The 23,223-nt window shown below is 31.5% G+C and overlaps 1 protein-coding gene across 2 annotated transcripts in view; it reads right to left on the bottom strand.

Annotated features, from left to right (window-relative positions):
- LOC118183486 (matrix metalloproteinase-21-like) overlaps positions 1 to 23,223 on the bottom strand; it is a 172,003-nt gene that overhangs the window by 47,515 nt on the left and 101,265 nt on the right. For both annotated transcript variants that reach the window (XM_035353047.2, XM_035353048.2), the window contains exon 2: positions 4,794 to 5,030. In XM_035353047.2, the coding sequence (XP_035208938.1) occupies positions 4,794 to 4,949 (156 nt within the window). In that variant the 5' untranslated portion in view covers positions 4,950 to 5,030. The remainder of the gene's footprint in view (positions 1 to 4,793; positions 5,031 to 23,223) is intronic.

Raw genomic sequence — 23,223 nt, 5'->3', positions numbered from 1 at the left:
CACTTGCTTATTCTTGTCCAGGCTTTCTTATCTTATCTAATCATTATTTCCTAACTTGTTCATTTGCGGTTTTGCAGCTGAGGATGGTGGTTCGGTAAAACCATCGAAACTAGTCCTGTGAAAATTTTGTAAATATAACGCTGATTTTTGTTGTTTGACTTCTGAATTAGTATTTATTCGGCGTGTTATTGTGTCTTAATTAACATAAAACATGTATAAGCCAAACATCTATTTAATGAAGTCGCAGAATCCCACGAAAAACTTCGCACAATGGAGGAATTTGGAAAATGAAGGATATGATAAAACACGATTGAAGATGAGAAATGTTCTTAATTTTAAATGAAAATAGTAGTAAAATGAAATATAAATGCAAAACTACGTGAAAATGTGTACTACATTTTGATATACTAAATTATATATTTTAGAAAATACCGAATTTTATGGCAATGTTTTTCTTATTTAGACCATTATCCACTTCGTCGAGAATCAGCATTTCTTTTTCCTTAGATGTCAGAAACTTCCGTTTCAGCACTTTATCATTCGATACACAACTTGCTTTAAAAAGATATCCAGGATAAAACAACAAAAGCAGAAATAATGTGCGATTGTTGTTTAACCTTAAAATGGTTTGCGAAACAGTATTAATTGTGCGTCTATAGTGAGTGGGATTTCAATATAATTGCCGTTGCCAAAGTTAATTATAGTACGTAATGTTAATTGCCAAGTGTGTGTGGATGAAAAGGCTCGCCGCTTTGACTAGCTAGATGGTAATAATGAACACGGTCAAACAAATGCAGTTGCCAGTTCATTGCTTAACAATGAAGAATAAGCTGTCGCACCGTCCAGAATCATCTCCTCATTAAGGGGTGCTTAAAGCCACTGATTTTTATACTTAGATATCTCTGATCAAAGCACGTGCACGTCATAGTTTGTACACACTTCGTGTCATAGTTGGTATACGCCTTTCGTCAGCAGAAAGTTTAGGCGGGTGCTGGTAGTAGGATCATACGAAGGGGGCTGTTTACATGAGAAGAAACTTATCTTCTAGTGCGTTTGTGATTGTTCCTTACAGTTTAACAATACAAGAACCTAATGTCAAATCATACGCACTTTTTCACCTACATCATCTTCAGGATATCTGTACTTACGATAAGACAATTTACCGGCTCATCGTTGCCGAATGGTTCGCTGAAGATTCACTCTAGCCTAGACCCTGAGGTCATTCCCACTGAACCCACTGAACACATCTGGAATGCTATCGAGAGAAATGTGAGTGGACAAAACTCTGCTCTTGACATCTTCTGCTTTATGAGAGACTGTGCAGCAGATATGGATTAGTATGGCTTCATGATTTTGTGGAATTCATGCCATGCCATATCAATGTCGTAATTAAAGCGAAAGTGTATACTGAACGCTAATAAGCAGATATTGCTGATTCAGTTGCTTATTTAATGCATTACGAATACAGAGTTCTACAGCGCAAAATAATTTTAATTTGTAATGCTTTAATAGTCGATATTTCGAGCAAAAACTAGACAAAAGCGAACTCCGACCCTTCAAACAGACCATTCAAATATTCCAAAAATGTGAATAATTAATTATAATTGATTTTACATGCCTTTACCTGAAGACCTAACTCGTTCAACTTAGATTCATTGTAATACAACATAATAAGAGTTTTATTTATTAATTTAAAATTTGTTAATACTTATTTTATTTCACCAATAATTATACAGTTAAGAAAGTAAATTATTTTAATCTACATTACACAAAAAGCAGAACATAGTTTTTCGACAAAATAAAACAATGAAATCATTTTTATTTGCACAGCTGCCACTTCTGTCTCCGCTACATCCAAACAATAAAATTTACTTTTATTTATGTAAGACTTAAATTTAGACACAAAATTTATTTTATTTTACATGAAAATTATTTCAAATAATTAAACTATAGTTAATCAAATTAAATGAGAAATTACATTTATTTGATTAATCACCGATATTTTAAGATGAAAGTTTCTTTTGCGGAGAGGAAATTGACATAACATCACATATCTGTTGAGCTTATATTTTTAAAAAATAAGCATTTGTCGTAGATAATTTATGACTTATGGAGCAAACAAAACAGTAGGTCTAAACGAAATAAGTAATAGGTTCAGTTGTTCAGATGAATATACACATCGTGCGTGTTCCTGTCAGATAATTTAATGGCTTTAAAAATGAGTTTTAATCATTATTTCTCTATTTTATTTAAAACAACAAAAAGAATTATACAATCGTAAAGAAAGTAAACAAGAACAGTTAGCAATCCCACCAAAAGAAAAAGTAACAGACTGATGTTACAAACGTTAAAGTTCTAAAGGAATGGTACACCGATTTTTTTTAATTACGCTCTAGTTTAAGAAAACTCACGTTAAAAGTAAGTTTTTCGCTCGCTGCAAACACTAAATAATTCTGTATTTATGCCTGGAAATGATATGTCGTCAAAAAATTCTCTTCGTTAAAGCTTAAGCTTTCGTGTCATGCATTCCAAACTCTGCAAGATGTCTAACCTTCGACACGTTTAGTCAAATTTCGGAAAATGCATAAATTACTCTTTGGAATTCAGCCACAATCCATGAAAGAGCTGTTTTATGAGTAATTTTATTCTAACTTCTGACACATTTTATATTTGACATCTTGCGGCGTCTGGAATGCATAGTACAGAAAACTCCAATGGTGGAGCTGGACGACGCGGGTTACAGAAAACATATGCAAAACCTGTCTGATGATATACTGCATTTAATGAAAACAACCTCAAAGAATATTTCGCCTTTTAAAAGAATATCTTCGCGTATACTTATTAACACGAATGTAATATAAGAATACCCAAAACAGAAAATTCACCTAACTCTTTTTCATAAACCGCATAAACATTTAAGACGAAAAAGAAATAAAGCACACTTATAATAACTTTAAAACTTGATAAAATGGCAACAATTAATTAATAACATATTCATACTTAAATGAAACATTCAAAGACCACAGACGCTCAGTTCTTTTCTTGCATCGACCCCTTTTAACATAATGGCTTCATCGACTCCTTACATTTTTCTTTCTAACGTATACCTTACGAACGTCATCATAATACAAAAAATTTAAAGATGACAATTAAACTAAGAATATGAACAAAAGTTTTGAAAAAATGATTTGTCAGGCTCATTGTTTATTATTTCTGCAATATTATTGTTTTCATTTTACAAATATAAACAAGTTCCCAAATCGCACATTCTAAATACACAGAAGTTTAATTTTAGTATTTTTTTATATTTGGTATAAATTTGGTATTGTTTAGCTTAACATTTATATGGAATTAATGCTTTAACATTGGAATGTCCTCTGTTTTATACACCATGCGGATGCTCCACTGCAGTACGCTGGAGCTCGTCGGGGGTTCGAATCCCAGCGAATATTTTGACTGCATGGGCGTTTCGTGGTTTTCCCCCAGTGTAATGTGTATACCAACCAGTTTCCCTTAGAAAGTCTTCCGCGAAGGCACCTCTCTTCTTGAGCAGAGAGCCCTGCTTTGCCACAATTAAATAATGCTTGTCACATGCTTTTACATAATTAAATAAACCAAACCAAACCTTATTATATGATACAGTTTTATATCATTAAGCAATTAATTATCAATTTTATTAATATTTTTTCCTTGTAACCAGTCGCATCTTGATTATGCCATCAGTTGTTGATTCATATTCGTTCTTAGACCCCCTGATAGAATTCTTGATCATCACTAACCTCCTTTAAAATGTTACTGATCCTCGGGAAGTCCAAATCGACCCCGTTGGAAACTCCTATTTCGTTCAATGATTATTTTGCTTATAAGTAGTCAAAATATCGTCTCGAAAAAAACACAGCATCCTATAAAGATCTGGACGTCCGTCACATTAAGTTTAGTGATGGATACTAATGCAATTTTTGATGATAACCGATAAAAGTGTTATTCCCTGGCAAGGAAGTCAGACCCAAATATTTTCGATATGATGGGACTTGAATAAAACAGATAATTTAATAATATGAAACATTAACCAGCCTAATGCTGCGAAAGTTTTAGTTAAAAATACGAAAGAATTAAATAAAATCTAATAATAAGTTTCTAACAAAGCACTTATTTTTTAACTGAAGCATTTCTTGAAACTGTTGAATAATTTGAGCTTTTATTCAATAAAGACCGTATCGGAAATTAGGCTTCATATTTTCAGAATCATCGATCTTCACAAACGTTAAGGTGCTTTAATAAAACTCCGTATTTCATTTTGAAAAATCTGTAATTGGAAGTATGCGCTTTGCTTCAGTGTTTAAGAAAATGATGTCTATATCATTTTTTTCGAACACTCGGTATAATATACAAAAAGTTATCACGAATATTGAGAATGCAATTTAATGAGTGCGTTAAACATAAGCTTCACACATAACCAAAATCTTCTGCCCCATCTCTTAGATTGATAGATGATTAAATTACAAAACTTTCCCTTCAATCAAAAAGATAAGCCAGAATGAAATCATTTTTTAATACTTGTATTTTTGTAAGCAGGCATATTTATCCCTTAAACTCAAAATTTTATTAGCTGTAATATGTTCCAATCATTGCTGATTGATAGTGACTGAAGTTAGATATTGAGCTACATAATTCTTTTTTGATATTTATACGTTTCTCATCTCTATGGCTACGAGATCCTGAAATTACTCTAATTACCCTTTCTGTTACAGGGGCTAAAATTATCATAAATTTACAAAAAATCATTTTCTCACCTCGGCTTTTTCGGTGGACGTGACGATATTTTTATCTTCCATCGTCCTATACTGGATATTGTCTTGCCGGTTTCTCATGTGGAAGAACTCTTCACAAACGACCCAGGTGAGCAGAGCGAATAGAAGTAACCCAGTCTCCAAGAAACTTTTCTGCATCCTGAGACTCAGTCCTTCTGCTCAGTCTGAAGACATCCAAACCGTCAGCTGCTTTCACCTCGCTCCAGAAGGGGAGACCCGCTGCGAGAATCCAGATTCTCAAATGCATGGAACACACAGTTTATATAAGTATGCATAAAACATGATATTGGTTTCACTAATGTCAAGACAAACTTTCCATTCCCCCCCACGAGTAGGACTATTAGAAAGATATGAATATGATATTGAGTAACGCACTCTTGTTTCGAAAGAATCTGGCTTTAACTGGAAACCATTTTGCTTTCCAATCAAAGCCAGATACTGGAAAACATTCTGCTTTCCAGTAATCCATTTTGAGAAAAAAAGATTTTAATAAAGGATTTAAACTGTTTTTAATGTTATCCTGCATACCGAATTTAAGACCAGCATTAAAAATTATGTATTACGTGCAAATTTGTTCAAAAAAGTAACCTTTTGCATTATGTAAGGTAAATTAAAGTTTGTCTAGGACGATTATAAAGTACAAGCAAATTAATTGTAAAGAACTTTATACGGCTTAATACATATATATAATAGATTAAAATTTTAATATTAAGATAAATTACACACTTTTAAAACACTGACATAAGTTTAGATTGGAATGGAAAGCTGGCAGAAAGACGTTTCTATTAATTCCTCTAAAAATATTAAAGTTAATTCCTTTATTTAATGGAATTAATACAAGGATAAATTTTGCCTATTCTTGAAGCCTCTATAGACGGAACTGTTTCTCTTCCGTCTATACCATATATGATAATAATCATCATTCAGCTAACTTGATGGCTCAGTCACGGTATAATCATCATTCTGCTAGCCAGTCATTTGAAATACTGTTTAGTTTATAATCATTTCAAGCTACATATTATCAAAGATAGAAAACAAAATTTTGCATTACTTGTTTTACTATAAATATTGAGATAAACTAATAGAGACTGAAATCGATGTCAGTTAGAAAAAGAATTTCTTAACGGTGTCAGTTAAAAAAAATATTTATATAAATTTATATCTTTTCATTTTCTAATCCAGTAATCATTCTAATAATCCACAAAAATTGTCTCTATTTGAGATTATTTCATTTTTAGCACATAAAGTAGCATATGAATAGGATTTTGATCTATCCCAAATGTTAAACTGCAAATTATTTGTGTTATACTTGACCTATAGATGCTTTAAACTAATTTATTTCCTTTATCAACATTAAAATAAACGCTTATGGAACTTAGAATTTGCTGCAAATGAAAGACAGTATTTTTGTATAACACTGATGAATCTGAAGAGACTGCTAAGATTTCCTGTGTAGGAAACATGAAAAATTACCTCGGGATTCCATCCATGATCTTCCAATTGCCAGCTGGCAGTGCTAATCACTGATATCACGTGAGCACCCAGGGTGAATGTGATAATTCTTTATAGTCTCCCTCACTTTGAAGAAAGAGTTATGGGTATCTGACAGGAAAGGGATACGTTCGTGGAAGATTTTTTAAGGACAACTGCCCTTGTACCTATGTTACACATAAGAAAATAAGAAAAACACGAAAATTCCCATGGAACTAGCATTCGATGCTCATCGAGTTTCCAAGCTACGCCGAAATAATAGTGTTCAACAAATTTACTACTTCACTGATAGTTGAACTTCTCTCTCAGGTAACTAGTGAGACAGGCACGAAACTCAATCGGGCATATCTAAGTGCAAAAAAATTAGCATCCACTACCTTTCCGTTCAGGGACGACTACAGACATCATCAGATTTCTTACAGCTGAAAACATGAGAAATCATTTATCCTCAAATATCGCCAAATTATTCACTTAATTACGCACTTGCTCGCTAATCAAATCCTACATTACTTGCATTCACTGACTAGCCTAGAAGATATAGAAGTTGCATGAAAGAATTCGCATTCGTTTAACACGTTAATTACAATAAGGCTTGCAAATCCACTTTTAAAAATATGTTTTTAATTTGGTTAATGACAACATGAAAAGCATTTCATGAAGAAGTGATTCGTTTTTACGATGTAAGTATGTTAAGGTCTAGACAGAATTTCTAATTTTTTGATTAGCATCCTTTCTGGATAAAGCGAATTATGCTTGTTCATACAGTTTAAAGTTCAATAAATAAATAACTGCATGAGTAAGAACTAAAGCATTTATAGGTAATGTAAAAATAGGTGCCAACGAAAAAATGTTAAATTGACTCCTGAAAACGTGGAACTTATGTCAGACTGCCTCGTAGATCATCAGTGCATTCACTTCCAATTAATTACAGTAATCTTAAGATAAATTGATGTACAAACCTAGAATGATAATAAATAAACTATCTATCGATACAGGCAGGATCAAATTCTTATATAAAGCTGATTAATTTCGGAAATTATAAGGTTCCTAACAAATTATTTTATGATTTAGCTCTGTACTATAACTTCTCTCTTCCGTTTCCCTACCAGAATGTAAATTTGTTCCGACAGTACGTAACAGGGGTGGTCGAACTTCAAGATGATAGGAGCCGCATGGTAGATTTCATGAACGTTCGAGAACCGCAAATCTAAATTTATACCATTTCAAACATAATAAAACAGGTTTTTAAATATTGACCAACATACTTAGACAAAATCTAACTTGAATAATTCAAGTAATTGAATTAATTCATTAGATGAGAAATAGATTATAAATTATAGTTCTTTTAATCTAAGATTGATACATTCGCATCCCCAGATCTCGGTCTTCAAAAAAATTTAAATTCAAACATCGAATCTTAGAGCTTTTTCGAACCACCATCCTTCGAAACTTTTGGATCTTAACTTAAGAAATTTCCTGTAATAAACTAAGAAATCATTAAATATTTTAACCCGAAATTTTGAAATGACTCGTTTTACTGATACTCAGACTAGAGAAGAATTCAGTAAAAAAAAGAACATGATTGCAATTTCAATGGTACCTGGATCATCAGTATCACTCATGACGTCTCTGCTACACTAATTCAGAGTGGCATCCAGCAAAATCTGCCAGAATTTTTAAGTAATCAGGTTTCTGCGTTCCACTAGAAACTCTATCTCGAATCATCCGATAATTCTGAGCATAGATAGTCTATTGCTAATAAATCTAGCAATTCTTGCCGAATTATCCAAACGCTTCGTCGAGCACATATTCCAACTGTCTACTCTCAGCTATAGCTGTTAAATTTTGAGTTGTGTTTGAAATGAAAGGGAAATCAAAGCTAATGGTAAAGGAAAGAAAACATAGCTGTGACTAAAATAATAACGAATAAAAATTAATTCACTGAAGAAAATAGCGAATTTATTTCGCAAATACATATATAACACGAACGTATAACTCTCCATATCTTCTATGGACATGGATAGATGTTCGATACGTGCAGGCCTTTTGTGACCCGGCAGGCGCTCCCGCTAGAGTTTAGTTCCTGAGTTCTTGCCAAAGAGCTGTACGGATCCACTTATTCTGTTAACTATTAGATGCATAAAGGCAGTAAAATGACTCAAGTTTAAAACAAATACTTTCTTTGTTTTATTGTCAGCCTAACGCTTGTACAACCTGTGTATATAAAATAAATCTGAAACAGAGTTTGAAGGCATATGAGGATACTTTATAAAATTAAAGATAAGAGTTAAAAAATTAAAGTTTACGTGGCTAAACTCCAGCCAAATTTCACATTATTGCAATTTTCATGTGAAATTTGTAGTGATTAAGCAATGGACCATAGCAATGTACGATTAAGCAATGACCATACAACTTTTCATTGGGTTACTAAGCTTTCGTGAAAGACGTGTCAGACGTACATGATAATCGAAAATTAAGTAAACAAAAATATCAACAGATTAAAGAAATGTAATGCTGGCATAAGGGAGACTGAGAAGAGAGACTTCTATACTGAGAAGTAGCACTAAAGAAAAGAAGTTCATCGGATAACATACGAGAGAAAATACCACAAATTAAAGCGATTTCACCAGCATCAGTACGCAGTACTTTGACAGAAGCTTTGCAGAAGACAGACGTTTGTGTTCAATTGATCCCTCATTGCTTCATGCAAAGTTATTGATATGATGAAGGTGAAAGATTTCTATCTCGAATAAGAACAACTGATAAAACGTGAATTAAAAATATTGACTTGAATTAAAATTTCGATTTGACGTCAATCTAGTAGTTTACCCGGCAATTCCAAATAATATTTCAGCATACTTAACCACTGGCGAAATAAATTATGATCAGTACCTAGGATTACCAAGGAATTATTATGAAGAGTTTTCATGTGGGAAAAGTATTCATTGCAGTTTATTACTTTATGTGGTTATTACTTACGTGGTTTATTAGTTTTTTTTTTTTTTTTTTTTTTAGATTATTTGAAGGAACTGTATAGAAATAACTTGACTTGCTTAGGAATAGGGAACTATTTTTGAAGGATACGCACTGAAACCTGAGCCAGGTCTTCTAACCAAATACAAACGGAAAGGTTTACCTCACCAAAAATAAAATCCTCGGATTTAAAATTCTTTGCAGGGCGAAAAGAGGTTTCCTTCAGTAGTTACTCGAGCCATTCAAGGATTGAATAAAAGTAGTACACCCTAACGAATAGCAAATCATCTAAGTGGATCACAACTGTTGTAAAGAATAGGATCACGCAGAAGGAATATAAACTCAAATTGCCTTGAAATAAAAATAACTTGAAAAAAAAAAATAGAGAACATTGCTTTTTTTAGATTAACTTTGTATATTTTGTACTATTCCGATGACCATTACTTACTGCAAACGTAATATGACTGGAATATTGATTGAAAAAAATGGAATTATCTGCAATTTTAGTTGTTACTCTGATAATAAGCCTGAGATGGACAGTTATTTGAAATAGATTAAACTATTACATGCATAATATAAGAAATGAAATTAACAGTTAATAAAGAAACGTATCATTGCACGATTTCTATTTCGAATTCCATTTTAATTTCCAAAACTAAATTACTATTTGCTGAAAACAAATCGCAATACAGAGGAAAAAGGCCGCAAGTAGCTCGTAAACTGCAGTTAAGATTTCGGAGAGCCGCAGTTTGTCCATGTCTGATACATAACGTGAGATTTTTCGGATTGTAAAAGAGCGTGTTTCTGCCTCTCGAGGCCACATTACTGGGTTTCAGCTTGTGTTATAGTCGCTGGCAATTAAATTGTTACACTGGTGAGAAGTTTGACACAACTTCGCGTTAAGTCAGTTGTGCAGCCTTGTCTACTAGTCTCAGTTTAAATTTGAATTTGTCTGTTCAAGTTTTAATGGCCACAAGTTGTTTGCTGATTTGTAAATACGAGTTGTGCATTAATGTTTCAGTTATGGGTGCTACCTTGGTAGACGGTTGCACGGATTTTCGGCGATTTACATTGGTGCAATTGTTGGCCCGGTTTTTACAATCGTCAGGCATCTTGAAGAACGCTGTTTTTACGTATTTATTATACGAATAAATAAATAACGTTAAAAATAATGGATTAATTATTTGTTGAAAACCGACGTTTTTTAAGATGGCAGGCAAATGTAAATAAATACATTTACTACTAATATAAAATACTAAAGTACGGTTAAATTATTACTTTCATATAGTAAAGAAATAGAATACCGCTATAAAAACGTTGCGACAACGTTTAATTGGATTAAAATATTACTTAAATTGAATATCTAATTAAAAGCATCATACCAACGTTTAAAAGAATTAAAATATTACTTAAATTCAAATTCTTTAAAATAAGTTTTACAGGATAAAATTATTTACAATAAAAACCTATGTTAAATATCTGTCATTGCTGATTAGTGAGGTTTCCTCCAAATATTTAAAATAAATTTCCTCTGACCCTTGTAACAATTTATAAATAAATTTTTGATTAGGAAAGCCAGATTGGCCAAAATAAGGTCTCAAAGGACAATTTTTTTATTCCGGTATCAATAATTCTTGGTACTTACCAATAAGAACATTCATCTTTGAAAGGGACATATCCGTTCGCTATGAAAGCTAAAGAATTCGAAGAGATAAATAATAAAATTTTAAAATGGCTCCGTAATGTACAAATATTCTGTAACCAATCAGGGAGTTGTTTACAGGTCGTTAATGCACAAATATTCTGTAACCAATCAGGGAGCAGATTACAGCACGCATCGAATTAAAATTATTTAAATAATCATACATAATAAAATCATTTTTTAAAAAATGTAAAATTAAATTGCATTTTAATATTTAACAGACATAAAAAATGTTTAAAAACATGATACTAAATTTATAGATATTAAAACCAATTACTTTTAAAGTCATGAACCTTATAAGAAATAGACCAACCCAAATGATTTTTCTCCCTCTTCTGACACATTCCCGGCTGTCACTTTGACCACATACAGAGGAGTAGGGACGACTTGCAGAAATTTACAATGAATGGCTATTGCAGTGTGTATAATTGTCAAGAAAAAGTTGGTTGTAGCGCTTCATTTCACAAATTAGAATTTTTAGATATTTTTATTTTTGAAACTGAGATTGATTTTTAAAAATTTAGCATATTTTATTCAAGCATAATTAACGTTCCAAATAATTATAAAGCTGTTGCCTGCTTTCAGGCCTGGCTACTTTTTTAGCTTTTCCTATGTATTAAGGAAATTTGTTACTACTTCTTTTAGAAAATAATATTTTAAATCTGAACTAAAAGAAAATTTTAAACAAAGAATTTTCTCTGATAATTTTTATTGGTTTAAATAAGTAAAAAATACTAAAATATCTAAAAATGAATTTTTTATAAAGTTTTTGCTTAAAATTCTAAATTGTGCTGCTTTTTTTAAGATTATAGATGAATATTATAACATATTTTTATAAAGGAATTTTATTTCAATTATATTTCACAATACATCGTAGTGATAAACACTTTTAACACCTTAATAATTTTTATACATTTAATTCTAATGTAAAAATTGGAAACTATAAAAATTGATTCTGCTAACATTTTATAGTGATTATTTTTTTAATTTAATTCTAGTTCTGCATAACATTTTTTTATTTACTGTGAATTTAATTTATTAGCCCAAAGAGGCGGTAGTCCAGAATTTCGCTGTTTCATTTTAAAAGTCCGTTTCACTTTGCAAATTGTTGCCGCCAAATATTATCGCCTTGTATTAAAGAAATTTAATAATGAATAATCTGCATGAATACATGTATGTTTCTCGCACTGTGAAAAAATGACGGTAACGAGAGCTATCAAATTTTGAATAACGTAATCCTCTACCCGAACAGCCGAATTTCGAATTTGTTTTAATCCACTTCGTATTTTGTAAAACTTTAACGAACTTTTGATTAAGAAACTCGACGAGTTCAAAGCGAGCAATGGCAACACGGTACACACAAAAAAAAAAAAAAAAAAAAAAAAAAAAAAAAAAAAAAAAATTATCTCCAACGCGGAAATTCTAAAGATATGCTGTTTTCAAATATTTTGTCATACTGCTGTTGAATTGAATTTTGTGTAGTTTACGTGCGAAGAGCGCGGCATTCAATAAACAGATGTAACACACAAAGCGTTAAAAAAGCGTGACATAAAATCTGAGCGCTTCTAGATTTTATATATTTATTTATTTTCATTACACTGAGAAAAGTTTATGCGCCTAATTTTATGAATTATTAAAATAAATAATCATCTTATGATGTTAACAATTAATGATCATATGATCAAATAAATGATGGTCTTGTAATGTTATAATAATTTTAAAAACCAATGGCTAAAAATTCTCGTAAATTTTTTTAAAAAAATGTATCAGATCTTGTTTAATTTTGCTTTATTTGTTTCAAAGCTTCATGTACTATCATTTTTTTTTAATTTTACTTTATTTGTACTGAAAAGTAAGTTCATAAATTTTGTTTTTAAATTTTTAACTATTTTACCAAAGTAAAGATGTTTATACAAGAATTACGCATGAAAAGAATGCGCAAAATGCAGTAAAACGGGCTTTAAAGATATATATTAAATCTTATTTGAAAAATCTGTGACTTTCATAACCTCATTACTTATACAACGTATCACATTTAATAATTAAAAACAATTATGTGACACAAACGCCATAGGTTTCAGTGTTAAAGTAAACCAGATCCTCTTTACTCTTTCTTGCGGACATATGGGTGACGCGCGCCCCGCCCACTGGGTTAGTCTATTTCTTACAAGGTCCATATTTAAAGTAAGGTCACGTCGTTGATTACATCATCCACAACATAAAACTATATAAAATATCATAAACAATAAATTTTTATTTCAAATAAAAATGCAAAATTAAATTAATTTTTAATATTTAGAAGCCATAAATAATATTTAAAACACGGAATTTATGCCTAATAAAACGCATTATTTTAAAAATAAAATGACAACAAAGTATCGGTTACTATAAATAACTTCTCCAGCAATGGTTTTACCATAAGTCGTATTGCTCGACAAAACAAACAAAAAAAAAAAAAAAAAAAAAAAAAATTGCCAAAATATCCGTGCAACCGTCTACCAAAGTAGCATCCAGTTATGACTTAATAAAAAGGTTTGTTTAAACGTTTATGCGCCTAATTTTATGAATTATTAAAATAAATAATCATCTTATGATGTTAACAATTAATGATCATATGATCAAATAAATGATGGTCTTGTAATGTTATAATAATTTTAAAAACCAATGGCTAAAAATTCTCGTAAATTTTTTACGTAATCTTCTCGTAAATTTTTTACTTAAGACTTCGTAGTTCTTTTCAGACAAAACGATAATTCGCTCCAAGTCTGTTAGGAGTTTGGACTTAGTTTAAGCTACCTAAGCAAGTCAAACTTTATGAAGTATATGCAGTTTAGCAAGATTTAAAGCCTTGATCTAAAACTTGTAAACCACAAATTAAATTATTTGTAGTTTAGTTAAATAAAATGTCAACTACACTTGCTAACACTAAATACAGAAACCCTTTTTTAAGAGCTGATTTTATTTTAATAAATTTACATATTTGGTACATCACAATGCACTCAACTGCCCGAATGTTAAAATATCCTTCTTGGATAATGGATATGGATAATGTTCTAAAAATATAAGATGGAAAAGATAGAGCAAAATAACATATGCACGATTAGTTCAAATTAAAAGTAAGTTATTTCAACAAAAAGCACAGCAAAACTCTTCGAAATATTTATTCTACTCGTTAATGGCTTTTTTATATAATTAATTACATGATAGGATTCAAAAGTTCTGCAACTAAATGCATAGGTTAACGTATATATGTAACCAGTCCGCTATAATTGGTTGGATATAATTTTTTGCAGTGATTAGAACCAGTTTGATCTAATCATGCTTTGCGGATCTATCAGTATGTTTAAATATTTTAAAGTCAAATGTTTTGTCATTGAAGATTAATAAAAATAGCATTTCTTGAGCAGAGTATCAGTATAAAGTTTCGGACATATTTAGATAAGTGTCTAATGAAATGTTCAAGCAGTTTTATGGAGGTTACTCTTTGTACCATTCTAAAGTTTCTAAGCGGCTCCGAGGTTTCCCAAAATCCCCCAAAGAAAAAAATTCGAAAATCACAAACATAATGTTCATGAGTGGTAGAAAATGACAGAAAAATTTCCTACATTGCTGCAGTTATAGAAGCCAACAGACAATACACTTATTGATTGTATTGTTTGCTGTATCCGTGATCACATATCAACAGCTGCAGTTAAAGGATAATAATAACGATACTGAGGAATATCCAAGCCCACATGTCAACTAATTCTGAAAGACCTCCTAGCCCACTTGTCAATGGATACTGACAAATCTATCGATATTCTAGACTATGTATCAATAGATACTAATAGAATTACTGAAACATGAAACAAAGCATTCAACATCTATCTTAGCTCACATGACAACGAACTGGGTAAAGCTAATAATGTCCTGGGCCCACAAGCCCACAAGTCTAGTGCTGTTATTGATGTATATCTTGACCCAGATGTCAAAGAACACTAAGAAAGAATACATGCACTAAATCTCTTAACATATTGTCTTTCGCATGGTCACTAAAGAAATGTGACTGAACGAATGAATATATCATGCTATCATTTAGCAAACAAAGACCATCAACTTCTGGTAAAATTTTAGTGAGTAAAAAATTACGTTTCTTGTCTGACCAGCAGATAAGCGAACAACAGTAAATGTAATTTGATACATTAACCATCAAAGATCTCAGCGAAATCATGCTAAAGATGGTTTTTGACATCAAGGGCACTCTACATCTCGCATCGCCTTTTTTTAATCGATAACCAGTGAGGACCCTTACGCAACAGTGCTTTTGCCAATGGGTATAGCTTCTGGTTTATGAACCTCTTGTCAAAATTATCTACCCAGGAAAAAATAGAAAGCGCAAAGTCAGACTAAACTGAAGAATAACTAAAAGAAACAATTAAAGTAATGTTTCAACAATATCTACAAACACTGGCAAAACAGCACTATTCCAAAAGTCATTTCCTTCAAAACTGGGTGTGTTTCAACGCTCAGTTCTATGGATGAGTTTTAAAAATTTACAGATTTGCTTCATACAAGATTTACGGACTATGGTTTTGAATATTTAGATCGTACTACGAATCTTCTTTTTTTCGGTTCTTTAGTTAAAATTACAATAAATGAAAGGAATAGAACAATACGTGAGTAATATTCTCCTACAAAATTGTGAAAAACCGAAAGGTTTTTAATATTAAAGAGCGTTCTAAAAGAGAGAGAGAATTTATTTAGGAATACCCAGGACCAGTATAATAAATCCTTAAACATTAACACAAAATACTTTTACTGACATCAACCCAGTTATTATAATCTCGCACGATTTCTATATCTGAAACCCTTCATCAGTAAGTAAAGAAAAGAAAACTGACTTCAAACAAATTCTCTAAAATAAAAGTGAAACTCAAATAATCACTTTTACTTTTCAAATAAAAATAGCTTAGAAAATAGAGAAGAAAGTGAATTATTGTGTAACCAAACATAGGAACGAGACAACTTATCTTGACAGACAGAACTAATCTTCTGTGATCGGCAATGTTTATTCATACCAAATTCTAGGAATGAGGTAAGCATTTCCAATTAAAAACGTCGCCAATTAATTTCTAGAAACCTCCTGCTGATGTTTTTTGAAATGCCGCCGACTTTCTTCAGAACGCCACAGCAGTAATCATATTTGAAGGACTACATATACGTCAAAGAAGAAGAAGAAAAACAGCTCAAGTATTTTGACATTACATAATTTCTTATTCATTACTTACTCGCATTTACTTAAATGCTTTCTCCTCTACTCATAGCCTAACAAGTTCTTGAACGAGTTTTTTTCGTCTGCATGTGAGTTTTTTATTTTCTGATAACAGTTTGGATAGTAGTAGAAATTGCATGTTTGGAATCAATACAATTATGCTATGAAGTAACTGTATATTTTAAGATTAGCTAATTTACATAGTTTTTATGCACTAAGTACAAATTTCCCCATGCGCTAAATTATGACTATTTTTGGCTACTCCTTTGTTACTATTTCAACAACCTTGCATATAGTCATTAGTTTCAGAGCTTTAACCGATTCAACCAAACTCTAAATCTAAAGAAAATAAAAAAAATTTCAATAAATCTTTGCTGCAAGACTCTCAGTTTACCGCGCCGAGAAGAAAATGAAAAAAAGTGCTCACTATTTGAGTACTACCACATCAGAGGCCCCATCAATGGTCGATTGGTTAAGACCACGGAAAGCAGGTAGTTCGACCTGGGTTCAAATTTATGCATATGGGCTGATTGCATGGTTTACGTGTAACGTGGAAATGAGCCAGTTTCCCCAAGAAAGTTCTTTACGAAATCATCCCTTCTCTTAGGCAGATAGCCCGCATTTGCTTTGCAACAGTCAGATAACCTAACCTAATCTTCTTCACCAGCCATCAGTTACACTAATAGTGAACTGAATGGAAAATAATACATATTTTATATCACAATGTATACGAGACTTTTAAGCTAAAGCTGTAGGCTAAATCATGTATCATTCTGCTACTGTCATCCGTCCTTAGCAATTGTCTTATAGTGTATAACGCCTAATATCTTTCTTTGGTCTCCGTTTAGAGGACAACACGTTTTGATATATCTGACGAGACTGACATATAAAACTCTACTGAGTTAAATCTTCAATGATAAAAATGAATTATTGCACTTGTCCCGCGATTCTACCAAATAAGAAGAATTTTTATAGATTTTAATATCGTCTTTTTTGGGTATATGAGCAATATTAATATCTTAGAATCGCATATGATACAACAACAAAATTTTCTCCATTTTCAGTAAGTACCATATCTTCAATAATGAAAATTTTTTTCAATAAAAATTGCGAAACTGAATTAAAGAAACCGTATGACGCATCTTCGTAATGAATTGCTCAATCTTAAGGCTATATTGACAAACACTGTGGAACCCATAAGCACGTATTGTGACTTCAATAAACAGGGCAGATAAACCAGATAACAGAGAAACCGCAAAAACTCTAAACATTTGATCCTAAGAATTCAGATAAAATTGATGATAAAATCGAATTATTAACATTAGTCATAACGAAACTTTAAGATGAAATGATGTTTTTATGTATATCATATATACATGGCAAATTACAATTATGTTCAGAGTGATTCATGGATTACTGCGATTTAATTCTCAGGATACCTAAGGAAAATATCACACATCCATAATAACATTCTAACCAGAGAATTACACATAAAAATTTGTTTCCTTTTACATATCTAATAAAATATTAATAAAAATAATTCCGATATAAAAAAGGTTATCTATACAAGTTCCTAAGCCTCTATTTAACTATCACCATATTTATTCGAAAATATGGGTCCTTCTCTTTTATATTATTTGGGTTCCGAAATTTGATAGGTTCTTACAAACATATATTTTCGCAAATGATATTGCAAAACAGAGGAGGGAGTTTAATTATTATACTGCATAGAATAATTACAATGTTTGAATACAGAATAAGTCACAAGTAATTACTGTACATACTAACTGCATAACTACCGCTAATTATAATAGCCATGTCTAGTTTAGCGATTTCAACTTTAGGCCCTACATCCCAGAATTTATATACTTGCCTATATACCAATATGGAAATCGTTTATCGTTTTCTTCCCCAAAACTGACATTTTGTACAATTTATTAGAGGCCACTCTACCTATAACTTTTTCACTCTATTCTTAGCACACACACACAAAAATAAATAAATAAATAAATAAATAAATTAAAACATTGTGACTTAGGTGCTCCGTCTTTTTTAACTGAAAACCTGGCACCACTGGACTCATTACCAGTGAAAAAGGAATATAATGAATGGTGATCTAAAAATTATAACTCAGTCTGCTTCTCAGCTTTGTGAGAAAGGATTTTTATCACCAGCTCAAATGAAAACAAAGTGATGAAGTCAACTTGATGTATGTGCCGATCTCAGGCTTAAGTTTACCAGTATACATTCAGTCACAGAACAGTTGTGGAAGAATCGGCATGCTCTTCCATTTCATTAATATGAATGTTAATATTTAATATAGTTAATAAGATTATCTAAACTTTGATAGATTTGAATTATTAAAAAAGAATATAAATTTTCTTTTATTTTTATTAACTTTTTTAATTTGTACGGGTTAATTTCAATTTCCTAATAGTTATTTTTATTTTTAATAAGGTTTCCTTTAATTTCCTAGTTTTTACCTACAATACCCTGAGAGAATGAGTTCTCAGGATCGCGTTTTATGTAGATGAGTAGAACAGTATTTAAGTTGAGGTGTCCGTCACTTCAGTAGAAGAGTTTAATTCTTAAACCCCTATCACATACGCTATTTGATGCCGGGGCACAACGTCGAAAGAAACATTTCTCAGAACTGCGTTTTACGAAACCGGGTTACCGTCTTCACCTGGTTAAACAGACTTCAAAGCCAAACAGGAATCAGTTATCGCTCAGTGCTTTCTATCTCAACAATATCAAAAATGTAAATTTTCTTGAACAGGCACGACTAGGGTGTCAAATGTTTGTGGCCGCAAACGTCAATTGGAAAATAAAAATGAACTTAAAACTGCTTCGACTGCCAAGTTTCTTAGATATTATGATCTCAACACATTAGCATATTTACGCAATCAGGATGCTTCTTCTTCAATATTGGTCTAAATACGCACCAACAGTGTTCCTTGCTTATTATTATTTCATATATATATATGTCGGAGTCTAAGTCTGCTCTTGCGCTCCTTCCTCCTAAACCTTTTTTTTTTTTTTTTTTTTTTTTTTTTTGTGTGTGTGTGTGGTCGTTTTAGCTGTATTTTTTAAGCCCTTCGCATTTAACGCTGCATACAATTCAACAGCAAAATCGTAGATTTTTTAACAGCAGCATAGCTACATACGTTTAGAATTTCCAACACAGTATTAAGAGTTGGCATACATTTTTCTGTTTTCTTTCAGTCTTTAATCTGTTCATCGTATCAATGTTGAGTTTTCTACGTAAGATTGCTAAGCAAAAACAATTTTGTCCTTTTATTATTAAATTTCTATGTGTTAACTTTATTTATTAAATATCACGCTCTTCGCATTCACACCATCTAAAATTCAACAACAAAACCATAATACAGCTAAAAAAGCATATCTTTAGAATTCCCGATAGAGTGTTAGAGGTTGTCATACATATTTTTATATTCGTGTATTATTTTTTAAAAAACTAAAGCTTAACATAGTTATCATAAAAAAGAAAAAGTACATAATAATTTTAATGAGTCCCGCTAGTGTAATTTTATAAAAGTATTCAATATTTAAAATTAGATTTCTCAAGATTTTAATACATGTTTATTTAAATCAATCACATTAAGAAGTAGAAAAAAAAATTGCGTTTATTGCTTTTAATTCGATTATTTTACTATTACGTATCTCAGGCTTTACTGAATGACTAAACGTCTGGCGCGATTTTATTTTCGAACTTTAACACATTGCTTTCATAGAGCCGGGTTTGTTAATTAAAATTGAATGAAAAGTATCTTACATTTTTCCAAATGGCTATAGTTTCACGCGCTGGAGGTAAAAATGTTTTATTTCGAACAGTGTTGCCACTACTCGCTTTCAAATCGTTGAGTCTGTTAATGAAAAATTCCTTAAAGTTTCACAAAATATGAAATAAAAAATGATAAAACAAATTTTAAATTCAAAATTCAAGCTTCCAGCTGTACATATTTGGGATTGCGTTATTCAAAATTTCATAATTCTTGGTACCGTCGTTTTTTTCACAGTACAAGGAACATGCACACATATACATCCAGATTCTACGTAATTTAATTTCTTTAAAAATAAAACAGTCAGATAAAATTTGGTGGCAACAATTTGAAACGTAATATGCCGTTTATAGGGAACTCACACAAAATTCCATTACGAGCTAATAGCTCATTTTGAACTACAAAAGTTTCAAATCCAAAGCTCTGCGTTGCAGAATTACAGATGTTAGTTCTTTAAATCTACTATCACGGAAGCCACGATTTCTACGGGAGGCATGACTGAATATTTTTTAATTGTGACATTATTGCTTGATTACAGCTGATAAGTGCATGGAGACAAAAACATTTAAAAAAACCCCAAAATTTGGAATATACCTGTAATTTAAAGTCCTTCTGACAAATTTCTGTGAAATAGATAAAAACTTTAGATATGTGACTGGTAGAAAATTCGTTTTCATAATAAATTCAGAACTGCAATATAAAATTGTTTTTGATCGTACTTGCTATTGCAAATCTTCCGTTTTTGATGATGTATGTCACAAAATTAAATTTACAAAACACTTTGAGAACTAAGCGAAGAATATCCTATTGACTTTTTACAAGCAGCAGCATTAAGCTATTAAAAAGCTTGATCTGTTAAATAAACTAGAAGTATTAGCCATCGCAACAATGAAAATTATGTTTAGTTTTGCTTGATTAAAATATTAATATCATTAGCTTGCTCGCGAATAACTTTTTTCGTGCATCATTTGCATAGTTTTGAGTGCTCATTGTAGCTGCTAAAAGCTGACTAGACATACTAGAACATCCACAAGGAGTTGAGAACCATGATCAAATAGTACATGTGATTAAAGGAGGCTGAGAAGTTAGTCGTTTCAAAGTATGCACTTCTAACTTTGATCGTAAGAATTTTAATGGGAAATTGTAAATTATATATTTAAACTAAATTCTCGAAAATATAAATATTTGAAAATAGTCACAAAATGCAAGTTGCATTATAGCTGAAAATAACTGAAACAGTAATTAGATTACAATTTTTTGTTTACGTCTGAATGTTGAACCTGCGCTATAGATAAAAGGGAAAATTTTAATGTTTAATTAAGTAGGGGAATTTATCTATTTTACTACCAAATACGTAATGAAACTAAATTAAGATGGAAAAAAAGAGTTTAAAACCAAAAACAAAAGCTGATTAAAAACATAACAGTAATTTTCATTAAAATTTGAAAAAAAGAAGATTTAACCTCTCCAAATAAGTCGATTGATGTATGAACAACGCAAAAACGAAGAAAAGGAAGAAAACCTATTCGAATGACTATTAGTTAACACATTGAGAACTAATCTTGTTATACTGCAAAATTTCACAGACTACAAATCTTCCAAGTATTTTGCTTTCATCATGTGTAAATAATTATTGAGTAGGTATTTCAACAGCCTAAACATCTTTAAAAAACATCTGTTTTTCATAAGCCATCTAATATAGTCTAAGATCGTTTATCCGTAATGAACTGCAAAGATCGCAATTTTGAAGATTACTTCGGAGTACAAATAAAAATTAGACTGCAAAAGCATTTACTAAGTTTTCACTGGTTTTTATATATCCTTATAAATACCGAGCCCTTCAGACTTTTCTTTGGCATCCTTGTTATTTCTTTGACAGTGGACATGCAAGTAATCTTGTGCTATTGAAGCAGAAAGCCAGTTTTTCTTAACAGCTTGAAAATTAGAATTTTATCGAATTTTCCCGAAACTGAATTCGATTGTAAGCTGAACCCTGTGCACTTACATACTTCCAAAAATAAAACGTAGCTTTCATGCCATGGTGCAAATTTTAACATAATCTTCAATAAATAGTATAGTCATAGTTCATATATGAAATACAAACAGATATAATACATTGGATTAAATTAATCATTCTTGAAAAGCTTTAAAATCCCATCATAGAAATCTTAAAACACAGGCATGTACGAATAACTGCAGGATAATAGAGGTTATATTAATTAACTATTGTGATTCAATTTCTTGTTCAAATTTTGCATTACCCTGCTTATTATATTACCCCGTGAAAAGATTGAGAGCGTCTTTTTTTATCGCTGTGACCTTAGAAAGTGACATACAGGAACCCTCCCATCATTCAGTCTTTTCAAATCTGATTATCTTCGCTCTTTAGTAAGTAGTTTCAACTCTCAACAACTCAAATAGAGAGAAAATGTTCTCTCGTTCATAGTAAGCATACAAGACGAATGCTTAAACGGGTGGAACGACGATCATTTATCTGTCAACTTATCGAACAATTTATCGGTTTGTAACTAACGGTCCTAAGATCTCAATGGCCCCGAAATTCTTTTTTTCTTCTTTTATTAAAGAAGATATAAATATTCAACTTTTGCTGCCCTTGTCAGACAACGGCTTACGGCCATCTGAGATTATTTATGGACTAACGTGTTTAGTTGAGCTTTAGGTTTTATTTTTATGCCGGAGACGTGAAAAATGAGCAGTACCCTCGCCGGGTCTCCGAACCCTGGATCTCTCGAACACGCATCAAGTGTGCTTTCTATTACAACACGAAGGGATGCGGAAAGAACGAAGTCCCCTTTTTAAAGAAAAATTGAGGATTAGGGGACCCGATCGCCAAATCCTGGTGGTGACGAAGTATTGTCCACCACCTTTTAAATCGGGTGCCATTTGTAAAGTCAATTAGGCTTTTTTGAAGCAGGAGACGCGAAAAATATGCAATACCTTCGGAACCCGAAGTTTGGAACTCTTCAATATGCGTCGTGTATGCTTCCAATTACACCATGAACGCTATCGGAAAAGAGAGAGAAAATATCTTATAAGCTTATTAACATGACAAATTCCGATTGTTTAACTGCAAACTAATTCTTCTAATGGTCATAGTTAATTATATACAAACAGCAAGCCATATTTATATACAATCAAATATATACAAACGGCAAACATATACAAATATAT

Source organism: Stegodyphus dumicola, chromosome 5 (genome assembly GCF_044657685.1).
Source record: "Stegodyphus dumicola isolate Sdum_Otavi_A_Nest chromosome 5, ASM4465768v1".
In the NCBI taxonomy this organism is placed as follows: Eukaryota; Metazoa; Arthropoda; class Arachnida; order Araneae; family Eresidae; genus Stegodyphus; species Stegodyphus dumicola.
The sequence above is the reverse complement of the archived record's forward strand: the minus strand, read 5'-3'. Positions and strand labels throughout refer to the sequence as shown.